Source organism: Synchiropus splendidus, chromosome 12, assembly GCF_027744825.2.
Source record: "Synchiropus splendidus isolate RoL2022-P1 chromosome 12, RoL_Sspl_1.0, whole genome shotgun sequence".
Classification (NCBI taxonomy): Eukaryota; Metazoa; Chordata; class Actinopteri; order Syngnathiformes; family Callionymidae; genus Synchiropus; species Synchiropus splendidus.
In genome coordinates this window covers 7,061,217-7,083,522 of record NC_071345.1, presented here as the reverse complement: position 1 = coordinate 7,083,522, position 22,306 = coordinate 7,061,217, and the positions used below count along the sequence as shown (strand labels likewise).

General features: G+C 42.8%; 1 protein-coding gene across 4 annotated transcripts; it reads right to left on the bottom strand.

Moving 5' to 3' along the window:
* Positions 1-5,830: 5,830 nt before the first annotated feature.
* Positions 5,831-22,269, bottom strand: rps6kc1 (ribosomal protein S6 kinase polypeptide 1). 4 transcript variants are annotated; one of them, XM_053881564.1, is made up of 16 exons: positions 22,100-22,269; positions 21,417-21,452; positions 20,513-20,633; positions 20,038-20,153; positions 19,870-19,963; positions 19,743-19,796; positions 19,263-19,679; positions 18,918-19,042; positions 18,603-18,701; positions 16,394-16,441; positions 15,621-15,753; positions 13,350-14,837; positions 12,652-12,741; positions 9,207-9,289; positions 7,221-7,316; positions 5,831-6,599 (listed from the first exon to the last, which is right to left on the bottom strand). In XM_053881564.1, the coding sequence occupies exons 1-16, from the start codon at positions 22,199-22,201 to the stop codon at positions 6,498-6,500; spliced, it is 3,204 nt and encodes a 1,067-aa protein (XP_053737539.1). In that variant the 5' UTR covers positions 22,202-22,269; the 3' UTR covers positions 5,831-6,497. The 4 variants fall into 4 exon arrangements, with proteins under 4 accessions (XP_053737539.1, XP_053737540.1, XP_053737541.1 ...); XM_053881565.1 differs by having other exon boundaries at positions 18,921-19,042; XM_053881566.1 differs by lacking the exon at positions 19,263-19,679.
* Between the last annotated feature and the right edge of the window lie 37 nt (positions 22,270-22,306).

Below are 22,306 nucleotides of genomic sequence, written 5' to 3'. Positions count from 1 at the left end.
GCGCAGCGTTCAAGCTGCATTCCCAGGAACATCGACTTAACAAGCGTCGCATTCCCCCGCAGGTCGCCCCGGGCAACCCCACAACCCCAAAGATGAGGAGACAAGAAAGTGATCTGATCTCTATTCCTCCATCTGCAGCTCCGTTTTTCATCCTTCCTCTCATTGAGATTGTCAATTGACTCGGCCCCCTAGTGTCTTTGAGTGGTGCATTAAGCGGAGTCCTGCTGAGGCCTCTTCAGAGCAAAGGATTTCCAGGCAAGACGAGATTATTTGTGCATCACAATCGCCACATATTTGTCGTTCAAAGTGCTACAGGGAATAATAAACACAGGAATTATGAATTAGCAGAAACACACTCACACAGAGAGGCTTCTTCTTCAACCAAGGCATGTTTGTATTCAGGCAACCCCATAGAGACACAAAGCAGAGGCAGACTTCAGATTTCAGGGTTCTTGTTGAAACACTCTGTCAACTGAAGGCCCCCCATTTGGCTCTGTAAGGAGAGTATGACAAGTTTAAGTCAATCCGATTCAAGTAGCTGTGATGGGAGGTCAGGAGTGACACTGCTCTTCTGGACATCTGCAGTTGACTGTCCGGAGCAATAGCAGCAGAAGTTGTTTCCATACTTACTTTTCAGAGTAACTCTGAAAGAGTTTAAGAAGAGGATCACAGGTGAGATCATTGGTCTTATAGCTGTTTTTAGCCATTGCGAGAACCCGTTTGGATGATGATGTTCCAAGTGCTAGCATTAATGAAATGTGTAGCATTATCGATCATACTTGGTGGAAATAAGGGGATCACAGCGGGAAGCGTGTCGCTCTTCAGATGAGGTTTTGAATACTGTATCTTTCCTTAAATTAACTTTGTTATATCTCCTTCAGTTCGCGCCAAATTCTGCCTTGACATCCATGTGATTTCACACAGCTATTGTCAAGAGTATACAAAGCAACTGGACAAAATCATCTTTGTGTGACTTCAATATGCTTATGAAGATTTGTTCACACTGAATATGATGAGAATCATTCAACGTCTAAATTCATTTTACTGTTATATCCTGAAAAAGTTGAGTGAAAGTTATGAGGAAATCCGAGGCGACGATCGAGGACGGGCAGTCAGCGGCTAACAAGCGGTGTGTGGAGCCACAGAAGGTGTGTGCAGTCGAGCGTGCCGAAGTGGTTGAGACAGCTCCGGCCCACTGAGATGGCCGTGGAGCTAATGCTATGTTAGTGAGCAGCTAACGGCATGCCTCTGCCCAGGCGTGCCGCCCTTCCACACGGATCACAGAGGCCCACAGAGCAACAAAAGGAGACACCTCAGGTCTCGGGGGGAGGTATTACTAGTGACACGTCTTTTGGGCACCAGTTGGGACTTCTTTACCATCTGAGCCTATCATGACTCACATGCGAATGTGCGGCTTATATAAAGAGACCCCTAAATCCAATGTGAAGGGGAAGGTGAGGTAGAACATCGCTCAGAGCGGGAAAAATAGCCAGCACTTCCAGTCGAGGTAGAGAGAGGAGCCTTCACGCAGCAAGGCACCTTGGGTAATTGAACTTGAAGTGAGTGGAGACACCTCCCAGGGTTAGCAGGCATTTATGGTGCACTTACTCGCTGTCTCCCTGCAGACTTTACTGATCTGAGAGAACACAGTCACGTTGGATCTGGTTTATCTGCGCGAACATGGGACGTGCAACAAATATAGATTTTTTTTAAGAAGAACGCTTACGTGGTAATGGATCGATGTGGTGTCTTGAAATGTAGAAGAAGCCTGCTGACATACCAAGGAGGTGGGAAACAATAGCAGGTAAATTGTTATTAAGCAGTCAATATGAACATTAACAAGGCTTGGGGTATTTCAAGTTCACAGGCTGAAGGCCAAGGGTTCGAATCCCACGGGAGACGTTTGTTCATTGTGTCTGGGATAAGACCCACCTCAAACCTGAGTACCGTACATGCATGAAACCCCACTTGGTGCACCATCGAATGACAGTTATTACCTGTAAACTGAACTTTTATTGGAGTAAATGCTCACCTGTAAAGTTGCCTGATACAACAGAATGTGTGTGGTGCACTGGTGTGTCGAGGGCATGATAGTAAAGAGGCATTGTGTCTCTTCATAATGACATCATGACTCTGACAGAAGCTGGAGAAGATGCCCCAGGTCTCCGAGCGGAACTCTTCAGCTTGGCGCAGGAGTGTGTGCGAGAGTGTGTGTCCGTCCCTGGGCTACAGGAGTCCTCCTGGGCTTTGTGAGCTAAAGTCAACCATCAAAGACAAAAAACAAAACTTGACCACCAGCAAAATGTAGCAGAGGGCAGGCCATTTGGCTGCTGCCAGTGTGTAAAAGAGAGAAGGAAGAGGTGGGAAAGAGAGCTGCGCAGAGAAAACAGAGAGGTCCAGGAATCAAGGGTCAATTCGGCCTGCAGGCCCGGGTGATGCTTTCAGGGCTCCGGATGAGAAGCTGGCGTTGCATCATGGGAGTTCTTGGCATGTCCTCTTTATCTTGCCTCTGACCACCCGGATCCTTCCCCATGGCAAAGACACACACATGTACCGCACATGCACCTTCCTTCATTGTGTTCAAGCGGACAAACACCCAGAAGTGGCCACTTAATGAGCAAAACAAGCTCAAGAACAAGTGCAACAAGACTGGACTTCATTCCCATCACTGAACACTTTGGAGGTCCTTCATGATCTAACCGCTGCAATCTGAGAAACAAGAGATTCAAGCGACTTAAATACATTTTCTCTTTCATCTACACAGCAAGAGAATGTTTCCTTTCAAGACAGAAAATATTTTTCTTCATTGGAGGTATGGAGAATGTTTTATTTTAACATTAAAACATAAAATATTTTTTCCTCTTCACAGTATAGTAACATGTGTATAGATCACAAATGCACCATAATTAAAAATCTAAAAAATATAAAAGAAATAAAGAAAATATAGGGATATTAATAACATAAATAGATAAATAAATCAGATTAAATAAATATGTCTATTTAAATCCTAAAAATATTAATTATTAATAAATAAATAAATACAAATGATCTATATGAAATGATATGAAAGGAAGTAATTAAGTTAATATGGACAATTTATATTTCGAACGAAGCACAGGGAAAATACTTAATTTGAAATAGGTAAGGATACAGATACTCATATTTTCAAACCTGGTGCTACGCCTCTTACTTCCGTGGCAGTCTACTGACCGGTACTGTGCACCGCACACCATGGAAACCAGAATACTACCAGACAGGTGGTCATAATGTAATGGCTAATGTAGTTGAGCATGGAAGTGTAATCTTACTTTTTAACAATAGCTGATGTAACAGATCCGAGGAGCCAGGTCCCTGCAGGAAGCCGTCGTCTCTGTACACTGAGAACTAGACTCCTGGGGCGACCGGGAACGCGCTGAGGGCGAAACTGGCGTCTGTGCTGAGCAAGATTGACAGGTTTCCTCTCAGAGCTGCGGCGAACCCTCTCGCCCTGAGTGTGTGTGTAATGAGAGACAGGTCTTATTACCAGCACTAATCAGCCCAGACTCTTGACCCCGTGGCAACGCCAGCGACACCAGGGAACTGCTGCTGACAACTCCTCTGACCTGAGTCTGTGTGGGAGAGGCTGGATCATCATGTCAGGAGAAAAAAGCAAGACAAAATGTCTTTTAAATTCAAATCTAAATGACACAGAAGAATGCTTCAGTGTCAAAGCTCTCATCAAAATCTGATGACCAGGTAGTCATTAAGTTCCATTTTAACTTATTATAAAACGCATTTATTTGTAAAAAGTGTTAAAAGAACTTGAAAAAAAATGCATCCTAAAGTTTTTCTGTAGTATTTTCTGATCAGATGTTTCTTAAATTCAGTGGAACACCTGCAATTCTGTATCAAAAAAAAAAAGAAATTGTGCTTTCTGGTCATTTTTATTGATCCAAGATTCCAAGAATATTTGTGATTTTATTTCTGAAAAATGAGTTATTAGAACTCACAATGAATACACATATTTTAGCAGTATTTAAGAATGTAAGGAGCATAAAAAACACACCATTACAATGTTAAAAAGTTTTTTTTTAAATGATATACAGGGGATGGACAAAAGAATGGAAACACCTTAAAGCTAAAAAAGCTTTAAGGTGATTCTATTATTTTGTCCAACCCCTGTATAATCTTCACCAGTAATACGATACAATTTGAACAGATTGAAGCTTAAATAATAAATAGAACTGAAAACCAATGCCTATTATCAAAATCAAACTAATACAAACTAAAAAAACAAAACAAAATTGGTCATGTTACTATACAGACAATATATTAACTTAGTTTACCGTTGAGAAGTGCAGTATCTTTACCTTTGTTTTCCTATTTACATTCAAGCTGAAATATAATTTTTAATGGGAATTGTGCGTTTATTATACAATACTAATATTGTTGGATTTGCTTGTGCTACTAATAAAGACGTTATTGACAGATGGAGGAATGCTGAGTAAAGAGAGTGTGCGTGAGTGTGCGTGAGAAAGAGAAGTTACACGTGGAGTACAAAGATGGGAGTGAAGCACACTGGAGGCCTGAGCAGACATTGTAACTCATTCCGGACCCAAGGTCAGACGGAGGAGGTTGGAAAGTACCATCTTCTCCAGAGCTGGTCCTGATAAGAGCGACCTGGGTCCGGAGGAGGGGAGCGTGCCTTGTGATGGTTGCCATGGTTACGATGGAGCCAGCGACCAGCACTGGCGTCAACGGCTGAGGACCAATCAGACGAGGACGGTGCACACATAGAGAACTTTTATGTGTAAAGGGGTCAAGACCTCAGTTTTTTGTCGCTCTACCGGACTACTGCTAAGGTCAGGTGTACCGTAGCTGCTGACCCAGAATTCTGCTTATGTATTAGACTCCTCTGTCAGAGAATACATTTCTTGGATATAACTTGTTGGATTCTTGGTCGTCATTCAGAAATACACTGGAGGTTTATTTCCAACATTATTCAACGTAAAAGCAACTGACATGCTCTTCATTATTGTCCACCTGATGTCACTCTGAAGCACGCATCAGTGCCGTGTGTGAGCAGGAAGACAAGTTGGAGACTTCAGCACCTGCTGGGCAGTAAAGCGGTCTCGCTGTTCAAACCCAGTGTGACACTCAGCAGGAGAACAGCAGCTTTCTAGGAGAAAATACATCAGCCCTGATGCTCACACACATAAATACAAACACACCTAACAGCATGACACAAGAAAAGCACCAGCACTTCCTAACAAGCACAAACACCCACCAAAATTTCACTCATCATTTCAAGTAGCCAATACACACAGCAGAACACAAACTTTCCAAAGATGTACGCAAATATCTCCACCATTTTCAACAAAGATTAGCTCATTTAAATGCTGAAACTTTGACAAAAAGCAACACACTTTCATTAACAAACAACAAAACTATAAGATAAGAGAAAAAAAACAGACAGCAATGTAAACACAGTAAACTATAAGCACACGTGGATCACACACACACACAAAAAATACTCCATGAATAAACACATTACTGAGTTCAAACATAAAACCCTTTGAAACAAACAAGGACACACGACTAACACACTAAAACACAACCAAGAACACATACACAACAAACATACCTAAAGGAACACAATAATGTAAGGAGACTTACACACATCTTTAAGCTATATATATATATATATATATATATATATATATATATATATATATATATAAATAAATAAATAAAATGAATATATAGTGACAGACAAACTGATAATACACACTCGACAACCCAACAGACACACAACACAAAGAAAGAAAAGGAAGTACTTTAGAGTTGTTCATGTATTTATTGTCGTAGTGCAGCACCAGACGCACACGTGTTGTGTTAGTACGAGAGTGTCGAACCATAACGAAGTGAGATTTCAGCTTGTGTCAACCAACAGTCCATTTGCACAATTTTCTAAGAAATCCTGATCAAGTTGCTTCAAAAGACGAATCAGACTTATGTTCAAGTAAAAAACAAAGGTCCCAAAATATCCAATATCATTCAAAAACATCCATCAAAAACGACTTGTACAGGCTGATGTTTAAATATCATCGATCACATGCAGAATCAGTGCAGACCATTGACAACAGACAAGGCCAGAATCACAACAACTATTGTAAACACACGTGCCCCGCTGCCCGACTCTCACTTTGCATAGAGACTGTATGAGATAATGCAGTGCAGTGAGACATCAACAGTGCTCATATTGCACATGAATCTGTAGTGGAGTGGACTTACAAGGACTTAACTGTTGGCTGTCGGTCCTTCAAGCGTCAGGGGTTGAAGGTCTGGAGGGAGTGAGTTAGCTTGATCACACTTGGGACAATATCTATGGCGGCGTGTATGACAAGTCCTCCCTGCTTATGTAAAAACCACGGCTGCAAAAAACAAATGAGCCGACTTACACATTGTTCAACACGGCTGGGTTTGGCAAACAAAATTTGATGCTTGTGCTCCAACGTCTACTTGGGCCAGTCCACGGTGGCAAAAAAGGGATGAGATTTGATGTCGTCTGAACCTGCCACTCCGGCCCCAAGTCTCTCCACTGGGTTGTACTGGAGCAACTGGAAAGGAGACAAGAAAGTTTGGGGGTTTCGAAAGGCTAACAGTAGATGAGATATACCAGGGTTTGAGGGTGGAACACCACAATGAGCCACGACAGCTTCAGAAAAAAATCTCTTTTTAAAGATGAATGCCCACGTGATCAAACGTATTTAAATAAAGTGGGAACATCAAAATGAACTGATAATGTATAACGTATCATGGAGGTGGAGATGAACACTGCAGTTTTCTAAGTGTTTTTCACAGAAATATCCAGAAAGAAGCATCATAATGACTGAAGCCTGTTGATCACAGAACTCATGCCGCACATTCCAGCCAGATATATGAAGAGAACACAGCTGCAGGTTGGAGAGAGATGTACTTCTTGTGATTAAAATGAAAATTGAAATGTCAACTGTTGTTACAGCATACCGTTCCATTTTTATTTTTATTTTTTTAAAGAGCTTGACATTTATTGCAGAGGACTGTGGTCATGTAATGATGTTTACTCCTTGGTCAGTGTGAAATAACAATGAAGAACATGTGAAATTCTACACTTCAGCACAAACAAGTGGAACCTGAGTCGCAGGTCCAGTGAAACCGCGACTCCATAGTCCGGAAAACACGGCAGAGTTGACTCCCACCTGCTCGAGCAGAGACCTGGCCTCCTCTGACACGAACTCTGGGATGTTGAGAGTTGTGTGGCGACTGATTCCGGCTGGATGGCACCGCAGCAGAGTCTGTGAAGCGAAAAAGATAACAGTCAGTGGGAGCACAGAACAAACCGAGAAGACCCCTGCGGTGCTCATCCAACGCGCAGAACACCTGAAACAACACAAACAGTTTTCCCACATGTTTCTCTTTCTTAGAACTTCTTTGTGTGTCATCCAGTGAATAATAGGGAAAGTTTTTTTGTTTTTTTGTTATTTAAACAGAGCCGGTCAGTCGTAAGTGCTGACATCCTTCATTGGATCAATTTATTAGGCACAGCAATCACCACGCAGCAGCTCTGATCCTTAGAGTTCAAATAATTGACAGTAATGACTTTAATGGCTACGTGTTGCAGCTTTTCAAGTGTCAGCACAAACAGAAAATGAAAGTTGTGAGTTGTAGGTTTGTGCTGCTGGACCCAGCGTGTGTGTGTTTTCCCATCAGTTAGATCAGTTGTCTCTCTGCTGATTGGTGCTGCAGGAGTTCTGGCCAGGTTCCTAGCTGCAGTCAAGACTGCTCCAGGCAAGATCTTATCCTGCAAGGATCAGGAGACACGCGTGTGTGTATCGCTGCCAGGACCGTACCCCGACATAATCATCAAAGGAGACATCTGTGTGACTGAGTCCCCCCCACCATCAGGTAAGTGGGTGGGTGTGTGTGTGTGTGCGTGTGTGTTGTTGCACACAATGACACTAAACACCCCGACTCGGGCATGCTGATGGGCCCTGCTGATAGGAAAATACAGCCACTGGCAATCGGTTAGAATTTATTTAAATCTAATAAACAATTGAAGGGCCACTCTGCACCTGCAGTGTGTGTTTAAGTGTTTATTCCTCAAGATAGGGGGAACAAATATATGGAGCATAAAATGAATCTGAATATGGCATGTTCGCAATTTTTTGAGAACCCTATTCAGAAGTTTTATATGTCGGCAAGTTTCTTCGCAACACAATTTGCACCGTGTCTCCAAAAAGACTTTGATACGTAACTAGACAAAGTACGGCCTGGGGGCCACATGTGGCCCTGCGACTGCAACAAGCTGGCCTAGTGTCAATGAATAACTAAGAAATTAAACTTGGTAGTGACTTCTGATTGAGCTGCTTGCGACAGAACTTCTTTAAGCAAATCTGATTATAAATAATTAAATACGGTAATTATTTTCCCAATAACATGTTGAGTTGTTGACATTTGTTAGCCAATACTTACATACTCATTTATTATCAATATCCCTCAGGAATGACGGTTGAAGAGGCAGGGATTAGAAGTAGCAGCAAAGATGAAAGGGTGATTTCAGGTGAGTCTTAAAAATGAATCCTACGAAGTTTAGTGTTCGTATACTGTAAAGTCCAACATACTTAAAGTATGTTTTAGAATACTTGCTGGTGGAGTTGATGTTACTCATTTACATTCATTTTTTTTAACCAAGCAAAAGTTGAAAAGCAAATATTAAGTGATGAGAGTTTTAAGAAGATTCTATATTCAGCTAAAAAAATAACAGCATAAGTGAGGACACAATGTCAGCGACGCTCCCTTTCCGCCTGAAGCTTTCTTGAAAAATGGTCCCGATTGCTGGATTAGTGGAGTTTCATCACCCCGAGAGCTGCCCCGGTCTTCACCTTCACTGCTGATCTAAGGCTCAGGAGCGTCCAGGAGCCAGCAGTGTCTCCCTGGGAGAGCTGACCTTCTGGCCCAGCAGATGGAGCTCAAGCTGGGGGAGAAAGTCACACAGACACCCCTGGCACTAGCCGAGAACCAGAGGAGGAGACGGCAGCCAAGACGCGGCGAAACAACAAACCGCCTACTCGCACACATGCCGACCTGCATGCAGAATCACGCACAAGCTGGCAGGCCCACAAAGAGCGCGAGGGTGTACACCTTCAAACACAACACCTTCGCAACAAAGACAACACTTGACTCACCATGCCTGTCAGAAGCTCAAACAGAATTGCGCCCAAGCTCCACCAATCGCACGCAGTCGTCTCCTCGCTGATGCCTCCCACCTCTGAGATCGAAGCAAAAAGTGAAAGACGGATGATTACATGATTCATTACCAGGCCAGTCAGGAGTAAAAAGCAAAAAAAAAAACACAGGTATATTTTAAAACATCTGAGAAAGCAGCATTTAAATCCACTCCTGAATGCGGCATAATAATATTTAATTGAACTGACAATGAGGGAAAGAGAACAAAAACAGTCACACGTGTTTCTCATGAAGGGGTAATTTGCATAATAAAAAAGCAGTTAAATTGTGGAAACCGTCTGCGCTGCAACTTCACGCCATCTGCATGACCCGACCTCGCGCGCGCTGACGACGCAACAATGTGTACACACCAAGATGCACACGCGTGAACACACAGAGCCACGTAAAGATACATCATCAGGCTGGACTTCAAATGTTCTCCTACTGCTTGATCAATGAAATGTATTAGTATTTCAAAGCCCACTAAAACATTAAACAGGACTTTTAGTTTAACTTCTACATTTGCTTTTCATTCACAAACGATGCCAGAATATGTTTAAACCACAAACCCAAGTCATCCTCTGGAATATCCAGAATTCTGGAATGGTGTGTTACAATTATAAAAATCTGAAATGACAGGAATAGTGTTAGCTCGCTCCACTGGGTACCAGATGGTCTCTTGTGTTGCTCCACGTTCCTCCTCTTTATTATCTCAGGGGAGGGAGAGTGGTCACCTAAGGGGGCCAGGACCAAAGGGTCACGGCTGTACGTGCCCAGAGACCAGGCTCCTCAGCTGGGAGACCATCAGAGACAAAGACCCCTCCTGTCCTAAAGGCTGCTGGAACCTCCAAAGGCCTGCGTGGCTCTCTTGCAGCCAAGGTTAGTGAGGGCTATGATACCACACACACGCACACACAAGTGCGCGCACACACTCACAGCCAACTGAGCAACCGGTCTTCAGGGCTCCCCAGAACCAGTGTTTTGACAACCAAGGAGAGAAGATCGTCATTGAACGGACTAGTGATACCTGCGCAGTTGTGAGCTGGAGGGGAGAGAGTGGACACACACACTCACAGACTCGCGTCTCAGAGCAAGGTCGATGTCATCACAATGGATTAATGTCTAAGGAGCTGCAGGGAGAGTACAGTGGAGCTGCTACACTTAACGCTCTGTCAGAGCCGGGCAGAGGCAACGAGGACGGGAGTTAACTGCATCCAGAGGCCACAAGTTCATCCAGACCTCATGATTGTGGTTCTTGTTTGAAAAAACAATCTCAAATTAACCTGACGTTTCCAGTTCCTCAACAGAGAAGAAAAAAAACCTGCTGGATGAACACTGAAATGTTAAACACAGTAAGGCGGTGACGTGTCAGTTTAACAATACGTTCACCTTACTGCTTCTTCTTCCCTTTCCTCTAAACAATCAAGTTCCCTGCTGCTTTGCATCTCACTCACACTCCTTCTCTCCAAAGACACATCAGGAACTTTCTCTCTTCTCCTCTCAGACCAACTTCCTGAAACGACAACTGACAATAACTGTGGAAAGAAGTTACGATCAAGCAGGTAGGAAGTGTCAAGGATCTGTTGACACGAATGTTTGCCAGCAGTGCCGGAGTCTCAGTCTGAGAGCAGGAAATTGGAGAAGTATCGATGTATAAATGAATAGATGAAGCTTGGCATTTTGAGCCCTTTGAAAAGTACCAATTATTTAGGTAAAAAAAAGACATTATTAAGTGTGTACAAATGAGAGTAAATAGCATTAAAACATGATCCAAAAATCCAAAGGAGCTGCATGACATTTTGCTCACCGACTGTCAAGTAAGTAATGACATATAACCTTCTGCACATACAATCTTCACGGCTAGATTATTTACAGATGCCTTTAAATTTGAACTGAGAGAAATTAATCACGCAGCAGATTTTTCTCCTAATTTGGATTGAAAACATTTGCCATCTGATGTTTATCAGAACTGATGAGATGACGACAAAGTAAATAAGCCCGGCGCAGAATAAACAGATTAAAATCCGGCCAGTGTCATTTGTTCCCACTCCACTCCCGAGTTATTTTTTGGGCGTGAAAGTGAGAGCTTTTAAAAACATGTTTCCCCTCCTTTTTACGCACACATGCGCACCCACGAGTACTCACACACACAAACACACACGGCCCCAGCATGGGCCCCATGCTAGTTTTTTGGCAAACAGTCATAAATCTGTCATCAGGAATTAAGCCATCACTAGAGATGACCCTGTCTGGATGAACGACAATGCCTAACAAGGGCAGGGGAACACACATGCATGAGCGCGCACGCACACACACACACACACACTGCACAACATGTGTAGGTACACAAAATGTTTCACATCACCAATGTGTATTCATAGTTTCTCTGGGACACTAGTCAAATGTGGAATCTAGGAATTAGTTGTTGATACAGATAGTGTGAGACTGCTCACAAATGTGCTTCCTTAACATTAAAAATAAAACATCCTACTACTGAGAATCCTCTTCCTTTTTGTTCACATCGCATGTTATTAAAAATACCTTGTATTCTACAGTCATATTTATGTTCCTCATTGACAATGAAATGTAAGCTTATTTAAGTCCAAGTCCGAACACACACAGCGATTTTTTTTTCAATTAAAAATATGATTGTATAAATATATAGGAGTGTTAGCTGTGCAAATACACACAATAATATGTTTATAAACACTTACCAATTATTGGTGTGTCAATTGTTTTGCACAGTTATGGTCAATAAAATTAATACATATAAATTAAATACCTTGTGTATGACCTATATATATATCATTCTTTATAAGTATATTAAGTTTATTTCTATTATTTTTCTAACCAGCATTGAAGTAATTTAATTGATTACAAATAAATCTAGAATTTGATCATTAAAAAGAGGATTTTGCTAAAAATCCACAAACTACAATCTTTCGCGTGCTGCTGCGTGTCAGCAGATAGTTCCAGGTTTAACAGCATCTCTTAGAACACATCACTACAAATCACACTCTTGCGCAGCAGCACACTCTGCAGGACGGCAATGGAACCGCAATAATTAAAACTAAAAATGCTAAGTGAAATTTCGTCCTAATAGGCCATTGTCCTTGAAGCCACTCTCCTTAATTTCATTCTAGTCATTGTTGACGGGACAGAATGCAGACACCGGGGACAACAGCGATCCTCTCTTGGTCACATTAGGACATCATTTTGTGATATTTTCTAAACTTTTTTTGGACAAACAAACTTCTGTAGTGTGGCGCACGGGTCTGAAAACATGGATATCTATTAGGTTAGTTTCTATTGGTCTTCATAGTCTCTGAGCTCGGATGTGGCAAATAACTTGCGCCATCCACGGTAACATTTTAGTTTGAATAACAGTTATGACTTCTTACTCACCTGGAGCACAGTACATATTTAAACTGGCATCTTTGTCACAGGTATCTTCCACATCGGTCCAGCTGCAGAAGTACGTGAGCTGTATGTGGCCTGAGGAGAGACAACCAGTTCAGGTTAGAGATAAAGCGCTTGTCTTTGTCTTCTTCGTCTGTCCTCAAACATCACTCTCCACTAAACTCCGCAAAGCGTTTGCTCACCCTTGGAGCACTTCCTTCTTCCTTCCTCTTCCCTCCCTGCATCCCCGTGCCAGCATTTTCAAGCACGCGGCCTCTGCGATTACTCCTGTTTAGCAGCTCCCCGTTAACGCCATCATTAGAACTAATGGTGTCATTAGGTAGCCACAGCCATTAGCTCGTGCTAGCCAGACTGATGCACCACACTACTCTGTTGATGGGCCCTCTAGAACAATAATTACCATCAGGGAGACTAAAACAGCCACTCAGCTAATTAGACGCTTGTTGATCACGAGGTGGAAAGATGATTGGAGGACGACAAAAGAAGAAGTTGAGAGAATCGTTGTGCTCTTGGAAAGAACCAGGTCTATCAAAGAAGAGCTATATAAATCAGATATCTGGCTCCATCTTGAAAGACTCCCATTAGCTGAGTTGTTTCAGGTTAGTCCCCAATTGAACACTGATCTTATTCCAATCTCAAGCAACGAAACATGGAAAAACATTGATTAAAAGCCAATGTCTGACCTTGATGGTCGATCAGGATGTTGTTGGGGTTGAGGTCTCGACAGGTGACGCCATCTTGGTGCAAAGAATCCAAAGCTGTCACCATCTCTGCGGCCCAGCAGCGCACAAATGCCTCTGGGATGCGAGCTTGGGACGCCGCCAGCGACAGCTCGTCCAGTTCGGCGAACAGCCGGGACACTTTATCAATCTCGCCACCTGCATGACTAATAATTCCTGATGAGTCACTGGCGACACCTGACACGTTTCGCAGTGGAAGACCTGTTTCTGGCCCGATGGCTCCCTCACTAGTCTCACTGGTGGATGGAATGCCTGTAATCCTTGTTGGGTCTCCGACTGTGTCATGCAATGAAACAACTGTCAACTTTTGTTCGAAAAACTCATCCTGCTCAGCTGCAAGGAAAGAGGAAGACCCTGCAGGGGTGACGTCTTCCTCAGATTGGGTGTGAAGCTGCAAAACATCAGGCTGGATGGACTTTTGAGGGGAATCTGTGGCCTCCACAGTTCCAGACAGTGCACATGCTTCTTCATGTAACGAGTCCACGGTGCTGCTGACCACAGGAAGATTCACCAGGAGGTCTGGCGGCTGACCCTCTTCCTCATCCACTGCCTCTTGGAAGGAAATTACAGGCACTGATTCATTAGAAACTTTGTCGCTGCAGTCAAACCCCCAAATCTCCAAGCAGTGTCCTTTAGCCTCCTGAGCCAGCTCTGGAAGATCCTCAGTGACGTCTGAGCCGAGGTCAGACGTGGAAAAAAGAGAGACCTGTTTGTGAGATTTCTCTCCCCAATCAAAACACGACACCTCACTCGCACTGTCCTTGCTGTCGATTCGGAAGAACTCCATCGGCGTGTGTTTGGACTGATCCAGAGACAGAGGCACAGCAGGAGAAGGCAGCGAGCTAAACACCTCACTGTTATCCTGTCCTTCAACACCAAACTGGTCGTGACTCTGCCCGCTCTTGTCGGACGATTCCGTGAAGAAGCCAAGTTCCTGTGAGCTGATGGGTGAGGAGAGGCTGTCGTTGCTGAGCAGGGAGCGGCTGCGTGAAGACGTGGTAGTTGTTGTAATTATTGGGACCTCCAGCGACAACATTTCCTGTTCGCTCTTCTCGTCGTCCTCGTCGTTATTTAGCGGGTCTACTTTCTCCTGCTCGTATTCGTTGCAAAGAGTTAAATAACTGTTGGTGCACTCTTCCTCAGACGTGGCTCCTGAGTCTGACTGGGCACCTATTTGCTTGATGAGCCTGGAAAGAAACCCAGGTTTCTCAGGCGTCAGATCACTCCTTTCTGTCTTCAGCTCTGAGACAAAATCAGAGGCGGCACCAAGTCCTGACACAACATCTGCGGGATCCTCATCTCGATGCGGAAGTGCAGATTGGGGTGAGTGAATGGCCGCTGTGTGGCTTTTCTGGATGAAGGGAATGTCAAAACTCTCATCAGGACTGGAGTTCCGCAGGTACTTGCCAATGTGAGACCACAGCTTCCCACCTGCAGATCATCAGGAAGAGAAGGGGAACTCTTGAATGGCTGCTGCACAATTGAAACAGAACTAGTGACAGAAAAGAAGCCTCCAAAATAGTAACAAAAATGAGAATTTCTTGAGAGAACATCTTAAACCATATAGAAATCCCACCGAGTTCAAAATGAGATTAGGATATCTTTCCAGAAAAGTTTTAGGAGCTTTCAGCCAGTCCCTTGCCTCTCTTCTAGGTGCCCACATGCAAACATTGTGAGGGACTGTACGGCAACATCTGCTGTGTGTGATGAGAATAGATGTGGAGTTCAGGGTGATGATAATGATAGCAGGTCAGCTGGGTGGTTTACAAAGTAAAAACCTACACACATTGCTGTGTTCAATAACACAGAGGTCACTGCTTCTTTCTGCCTGCCTAGCTATTCTCTTTCAAACCATGGATTTTTGCGTTATTCTCACCTGTGACAGCCACATTGTTAAATCTGAGTTAGTTTCTATTAAATAGTGTCGAACAAGACAAGAATATTGTTGATGCTCCAGCGATATCAACAGAGGTCACTGCGAAGTACATCACATATTATTAGGTGTCTGTTTCCTACGTACACACCAGCCTACACAGCCAAAATACCTAAAGTGAGAGGGATGTAAGGAGACCCAGGTGTTGGCACAGCTAATGAAGCGTGGCACCACCTGCTATTCAGAATAATAGGCAGTGATACGCACATATCTGTATCAAACATCTGCCAGGAACAAGGACAGAGTGGAGGAGTTGGGACTGAAGAGTGAGAGCGACTTACCTTCAGCGTACTGCAGCAAAAGAAAAACTGTGTCCTCAGAGACAATGAACTTTCTTAGCTGGACCATGTGGGGTACTGAGTGAGGCATGATGGTCTTCTTTATTCTCCCACAGTCGCTGCTCTTCCTCAAACCCTGGTTAAAAGATTTCAGCCTCAGTTGACTGGTCAGAAGCACCCCGTTCCATTATTTTATTAACTGTCTTGGTTAGTTAAGTCTCAAGGAACACTGTCAAGGATCTGGATCTATGGAGTTGAGAAATTTAAATTCTAAGAAAGAAAGGAAAGAAGGCTCGATGATAGATAAACTGACAGAAGAAAGAACAATGATTTTAGGTAGACAGATAGATTAGATACTCTGCACACTTGGTTTGTGTAGTGAACAGCAAAAACCTGAAAGGTAAGAGAGTGTAACAAAGGAGAAACCTCTCATTAACAAGTGACCAGCTATGCCCCGTGGCAACCCAAAGTCAGAGGATCCATCAAGTGTGTGACTTTTGCAGCTACACAAATCTATCAGTGCTACATGTAAAGTTCACATTGGCAGCAAGGAGCCCTGGACATGCTTGTATGCGTGTGTACGCGTGTGTACGCGTGTGTAGTCAGTGCTGCGTGTCGGCATCTGGCACACGTCTCACACCTGAGAGCAGAGGAGCTGACAGCGACAGGCCCATTAGAATCAATTACAGCGGTCACACACAGGGGCTTCTGGCACACTTCACACTGACACAGGCAGGGGGGCAATGATCTAGGACTCTTCGACACACACAACTTACTTTCAGGATGAATGTCTCCTGCGTATTCTTGTCCATGACCAGAAGAACCTGTGATGAAAGAGAGCTGTTAACTGCCAGGTATGACCAGTCAAGAATGATGTAGTGGTCAGTTGCTTCAGGGCAGTGTTCTCCAAAGACTGGGTCAAGACTCACACAAGGTTCACGGAAAGACAAATGCCTGAAATTATCCTGGACGTTTGGCAATAAGCCAGCAGGCCCTGCTGCGTTAAACAAAGTCTGAACTGCAAGAAATAATTGAAGAGAACCTCTGAAGTATTCTGATGAAAAATACTGCACTGCTTTGTACTTCTACTGTGCAATGTCTCTGTGTCTATACTTCTGTAACCTCAAACTCTCTAGAAGTAATACATCACAATTGTTTAGGTTATTCATCATTAATACTGGGTTAGCGTAGCGTTGACCCACTTTTAAATAACTGAGGCTGATCTTGAGCTTCATTAGATCCCTTTTAAGACACTTGATATGAACTGAGCCTGAGCATTACACATGGCTTTAAAATGAAATTAATTTCCTGGCTGCATAATGCAGTGCTTTAAGTGACCATAATGATATTGCACCTGAATATGATGTTTATTTATCCGGAAACACCACATCCTCCTGTCTTTCTTTCTCCAGATGACTGAAAAATGATCTTTGTGACCTTTGGGTGATGAACACCTTCCAGGTGATGCACGCCATTTAAACAAGTGACATAGCTGATTTACAGAATTTCTGGTTTTTAGGATCAGATATGCAAATATTGTGGGGTGCCTTTGCACATGTGGTGGTGAGTCCGGGTACTTAAGATGACAGCAAACTACAGGTGGGACTTAATTGAAAAATAGATGGATCTTTTATTATTAATAATCAGGATAAATAACATTTAATATTTGACTTTTTCTCCCTACTTCTATGTAGGTGTCCTGTATTTTCTGAGTGGAACGACTTTCTTTCTAAAAGTTGATTTAAATCCCAGTGTAAAGCCATGAGAAGAACTTTCACACACTTTGACAAAGGGCGAACAAGTGATTGGACAGATATCACTGGTTTGACAGTCATTTAAATTTATGATCACAATTCAGACCCTTTTTGAAACAGGAAAAAAAAATCCATTACAGAGCAGATGTTTTAGTGAGGGAGAAAAATGTCAAAGAGAGCAAAGCCTTCCCTCTATTTCTATCTTCCTTCCATCTGTAGCCATTACACAATGAAAGAGTTATTCCAGTCACTCCCTGCTTGGTCACCTAAACAATCTACATTTCCTGCCTCCTTCAGCCCTCGTTTACTCTCTGACATCTCCATTGCTCTCCTGCTCCTTCAGCGTCTCGAGGGAGAGCTTTAGCATATGTGTGTGGCCTGGTGTGTGTCTATGTGATGTGTGCGTTTGTTTCGTGCATGTGTTCTCTCCATGTGACCCTGGCTGGGACCAAACAGGTGCAGGCTAAATGGATATGAATGAAGCTGTGAGTAAACAGAGTGGCAATGCTAGCCAGGGCGCTAATATAATTAAGACACAAACATCAGGGAGAGAGGGGGGAAGTAGGGGGGCGGCAGAGGGCAGCGGGGTGAGGAGATCTCTCCATCTGTCTCCTCTGTCCCTGTTAAAAGTGGGAGGAGAGGAGGAAAGATGGCCTTTTTCTGAGCTGTCACATCATTGCAGTGTCTTTGGTGTCTGAGATATTGTCAAATTTAGAAACAGATTTGTCCACACATGTCAAGATTTTCCTTGGGGTCTTAGGTGTGTGTGTGTGTGTACGTGTGTGTGTGTAAGATAAGCATCATTGATTCGGTGTTGTGTGCTGCTTTCTGAGCTGCTTGCCAAGTCATTTCATGGCTGAGTGGTGAAGTGGCTTCGCTGGCAGCTGGTTGAGAGGACCAGCAACCTAAACTGACCTTGTGGTCGTCGTAACTGGCACTATACACACATACACACACACACTTCGTAAATTATGGCGCCAATCTATTAAGGTTTATTGTTTCAGACAAAAAGGATGGTCAATGATGCCAAAGGACACATTGAGAAGAAAGTTGGTATTTTGTCACAACAGCTACAAACAATAGGTCTTGTGTGGTCGCAGGATTTCTGCTGCCACTTTAACATCAACAAATTAATTTTTTGTAAGTACTCCAAAACTGCTTTTATGATTTGATATATTGAAGTTGTTCTGATGTCTTTTCAATGCCAAAAAAAAATTCTCAACAGACTTGCCTTATCTATGACACCAAGCACCCTGTAATCTTCTAGCTCTTTTGATGGACTTTGTTGGCCCCCTCTGCTGGTTGACTGGCAGCATTGCGCCCCCATGACCTTGAAAATGACATGATAAGAAAAGATTATGTATTTCATCTTTTAATACATTCATTAATTCTCTTTGTTACCCACTTGGACATCAGATCCCAGAAATATCATGAGGAGATTTCACAGGAATACACTTGAATAAGTTTTAGTCCAAAACATATTTCGATTCCCTTCATATGAGACACAAAAGTAATTATAACTGGAACAGTTACTGCGTCCACTCACCACCTTTTGAGTTGACCCTTGACCCATGTTGCTCTTTAGATATTGACTGGATATCTGCTCGGCACGCATCAAATACTCTGCAGTCTTCTTCTTCACTGCGTCTCGACGTGTGGGACTGGCCTCACCTGGACATGACATATGTTATGATACACGGCAGCATGAGAGAAACTCTCGCTAAATCAGCCAAAAAATAAAATAGTATTGCAGTCGGCTATTAACGACTATCTGGTTAAAAAAAGTTTATTTTCTTTGTATCAACGACGTGACACGGCTTTAATGTGTGAATGGCATCTAATCCAACCCATCATATTTCCTCTATATTATTGTGCTTCAGACTTAACTAACCTTGGACCCCTTTCAGCAGTTGGTCCACCCCACTGCGGTAGAAGGAAAAAGCCGCCTGGTAGTCTTGCTCCTTCTCTTTCTCGAGAGCCAAACCAACAAACTCGCTGGCTTTGTCCAGATAATCTGGCTTTCCTTCCTTCAGACTCCCAGCACTTTGCTTTCTCAGACTGCCAGAGAACAGGGCAGCTCGGCCAGGCCCGCTGGCCTCTTGGTTCAGAGCGAAGGGTGAAGGGACAGGAGATGGAGTTCTATGGTCATGCAGGGAATGCAAGCGAGGACTGCAGCTGCTGCTAAAGCTAGTGGCTCCACCGTGTGGTTGATTTGGAGAGGTGCGGCCTGAGGCCATGCCATCGTCCAACTCAGCCAGAGAGTCCGAGTCCACCACCAGGGAGGTCAGGTCACTGTCACTGGACGGTCCTAATTGGAAGCCATCATTTAAAGACAAAAATGTTGAATGTGCTTTAACTTATACAAATTTACCTCCATACTCTGATGTGACTGTCAAATCATCGGCACCACTAGCGTCTCTTTGAACTGAAAAATATGTCACAGGGAAATTATTATTTTTATTATTATTTGCACGCTGGATTTCATGATACAATTGTACCCTCAGAGCTGCAGTCTGAGATGCTGTCTGCCAGGAAGTCCAAGAAGGGCTCCGCAGGGCCGATGAGCTCTGAGCCGTCATGAACTTTGCCTCCCTGAAAAGCAGTTAAAACGTCTTTTGCAGCCGTACAAAAGAAGACTTGTTTTGGTCCAAGTGAATTTTGCTAACCTTGAAAAACTCTTGAATATGTTGACTGTTGTAGAGTGCAGGAATGTTAGCAGAGAACTGCAAAAGATCTTCAGAGCACTGTCTCCTTTCCTCAATCACTGTGTCATCAAAGCGACCTGCACAGTAAAACACATCCCACGTCAGATTAGAAACCACATGACAACAGAGATGTGTCTTAATCACGAGAGAAAAGTAAATAAATAAATTCACAATAAAATGATGCTTTTGGTTATAGTACTGTTCTCCTTATTTTAGTCCTATTTGTGAGAGTATTGTGCATGCTGGATAGATATGTACAACGTATTATAAGTCTAAAAGAACATAAGCAAATGAATTTTAAAAAAGCTTGAATGAAAACAAAAAAGTGTCACTCATGTCCTAATTTAAACATTTCATTCACTCATGACTTACAAAACTGGGCAAATCCTATACTTCAGAAAAGTTTCAAATATGTCCACAAAGTGGTAATTCTTACCAAAAACTTTGGCCTTGGCGAACGGTGGGAAGAGTTCAGACTGGTTGCAAACACTCTTGTGAAGCTGAAGCAGGTTCTGGTGGAGTTTCCTGAAGTCGCTGTACCTTTTCCACACAATTATCTGGGAAGAGACGATGAGTCTCTATGTAAAAAACAACATTCTGTCTTCACCCGATCGCAATAAACTTGAGCAGCATTTCTCATGTCCGCTTCTGCCCCTCTCAGACGGACACTGAGTAATTGATATCATGCTTGCTTCATTAGCATGAAAAGCCCACACTCCTCCTTGAATGCTAAAAATAAAAAAAGGAAAAAAATGTTTCCCATAAGCCATTGCACTTTCTACATTAACTTTAAAAACAGGTGAGCGAAACCTGTGAGCTTCAGTAGCACTTGTGATCATAATTCTTATCTATTGGTAGGTAGTGGAATTAAGAGTTCAGAAGCCCATTGATACAGACCCTTAACCTGGGGTTGACTGAAAGAGTAAAGAGTGAGATAGGTGAGTATAGAATGCCGAAGCAGATAAGTGTGAAATTGAGTTGTGTAATAGTTATGGATCTGTTCACATTTTTTACCTGATTAAGATTGTGTAGATTGTTTTCATTTAGCTTTACCTATTAAGATTAAGAATGCCTGGTTTACTTTTCAGACAGTACACAAGAACATTTTCATTTACAATGCAAAAATAAAAAAGCAGGGTATTCTAAGATGTAAATGTCCTGTAGAATTACAAAATTAGCTCAGCTTGCCATGAAATCACAAAGCTAAAAATATATCTTCTGAACACAAGACGCAAAAGAAGCAGCTTTCTTTGCAGTTTACTCGAATTGTGTAGCCTATTTATAGTAAGTCATTGTGCTCGATCTTTACTGAGGCCCTTCAGGAAAAAAAAACATCTTACCTCTTGGACGTCCTCTGGATTCTTCCTTGAAATAATCTGAACAGTCGGGACAAACAAAAGGTTAACATTTAAAAGAGATTAAATAAGAAAATTAGAGACATAAGTTATCACAGTATCACATCGACCGCAGCAAAGAGAATCACAATGGAAGGTCTGTAGGGCAACTACTGATGAATGAAAGGAGACATCACCAAGGAACAGTAGATGTCAAGCAGAGTAGCAGGCTGAAAAACTGAAATTATTTGCCACTGTAAACCATTTTAAATATTAATTTGTCAAACAATCAGCGACATGACAAACCTCATACGTGATTCGTTATTTTTAAAACAGCATTTTCCGGATTATATTTGAAATGTCATGGCATGAGATCAGGTATCTAGTTTCAGTAAACCAATACAACTTTTACGTCATACATAGCGATACTGTAGGGACGTGATTTACAAGAGAAAACGTGATTTATTGGTACGTAGAAAACTAGAAACTGTGTTTGTTGACTATAAATGACCTAAATATTAACGCCAGTCTCGTGGATAAAACAATAGTAGTAGAATTATTTGTCGTAAAGGCATGTGGTATAAAACTACAATGTTATTTTGCCAATACATGAAGCTCAGGCTGCTCGACATGCTATAAGCAACTAGCATTAGCTTAGCACGCAGTGGGAACATTCTCCGTCTATTTACCCTTGCTGTGACTTTGTAGACAGTATAACCTTTCTGGTGCTTCTCCGGGTCCGTGACAGTGTAAAACCGGGCAAAGTCTCCTCTGTCCGGCTGTGGTTTCATTCTGATAAGAGCAACATCGCCAAAGCTATCAGCCGGCTAGCTGTGGACATCCGTCCCCTGACAGCACCAGCAGCGAAAACGAAAGCGAGGAAAACAGAAATGCAC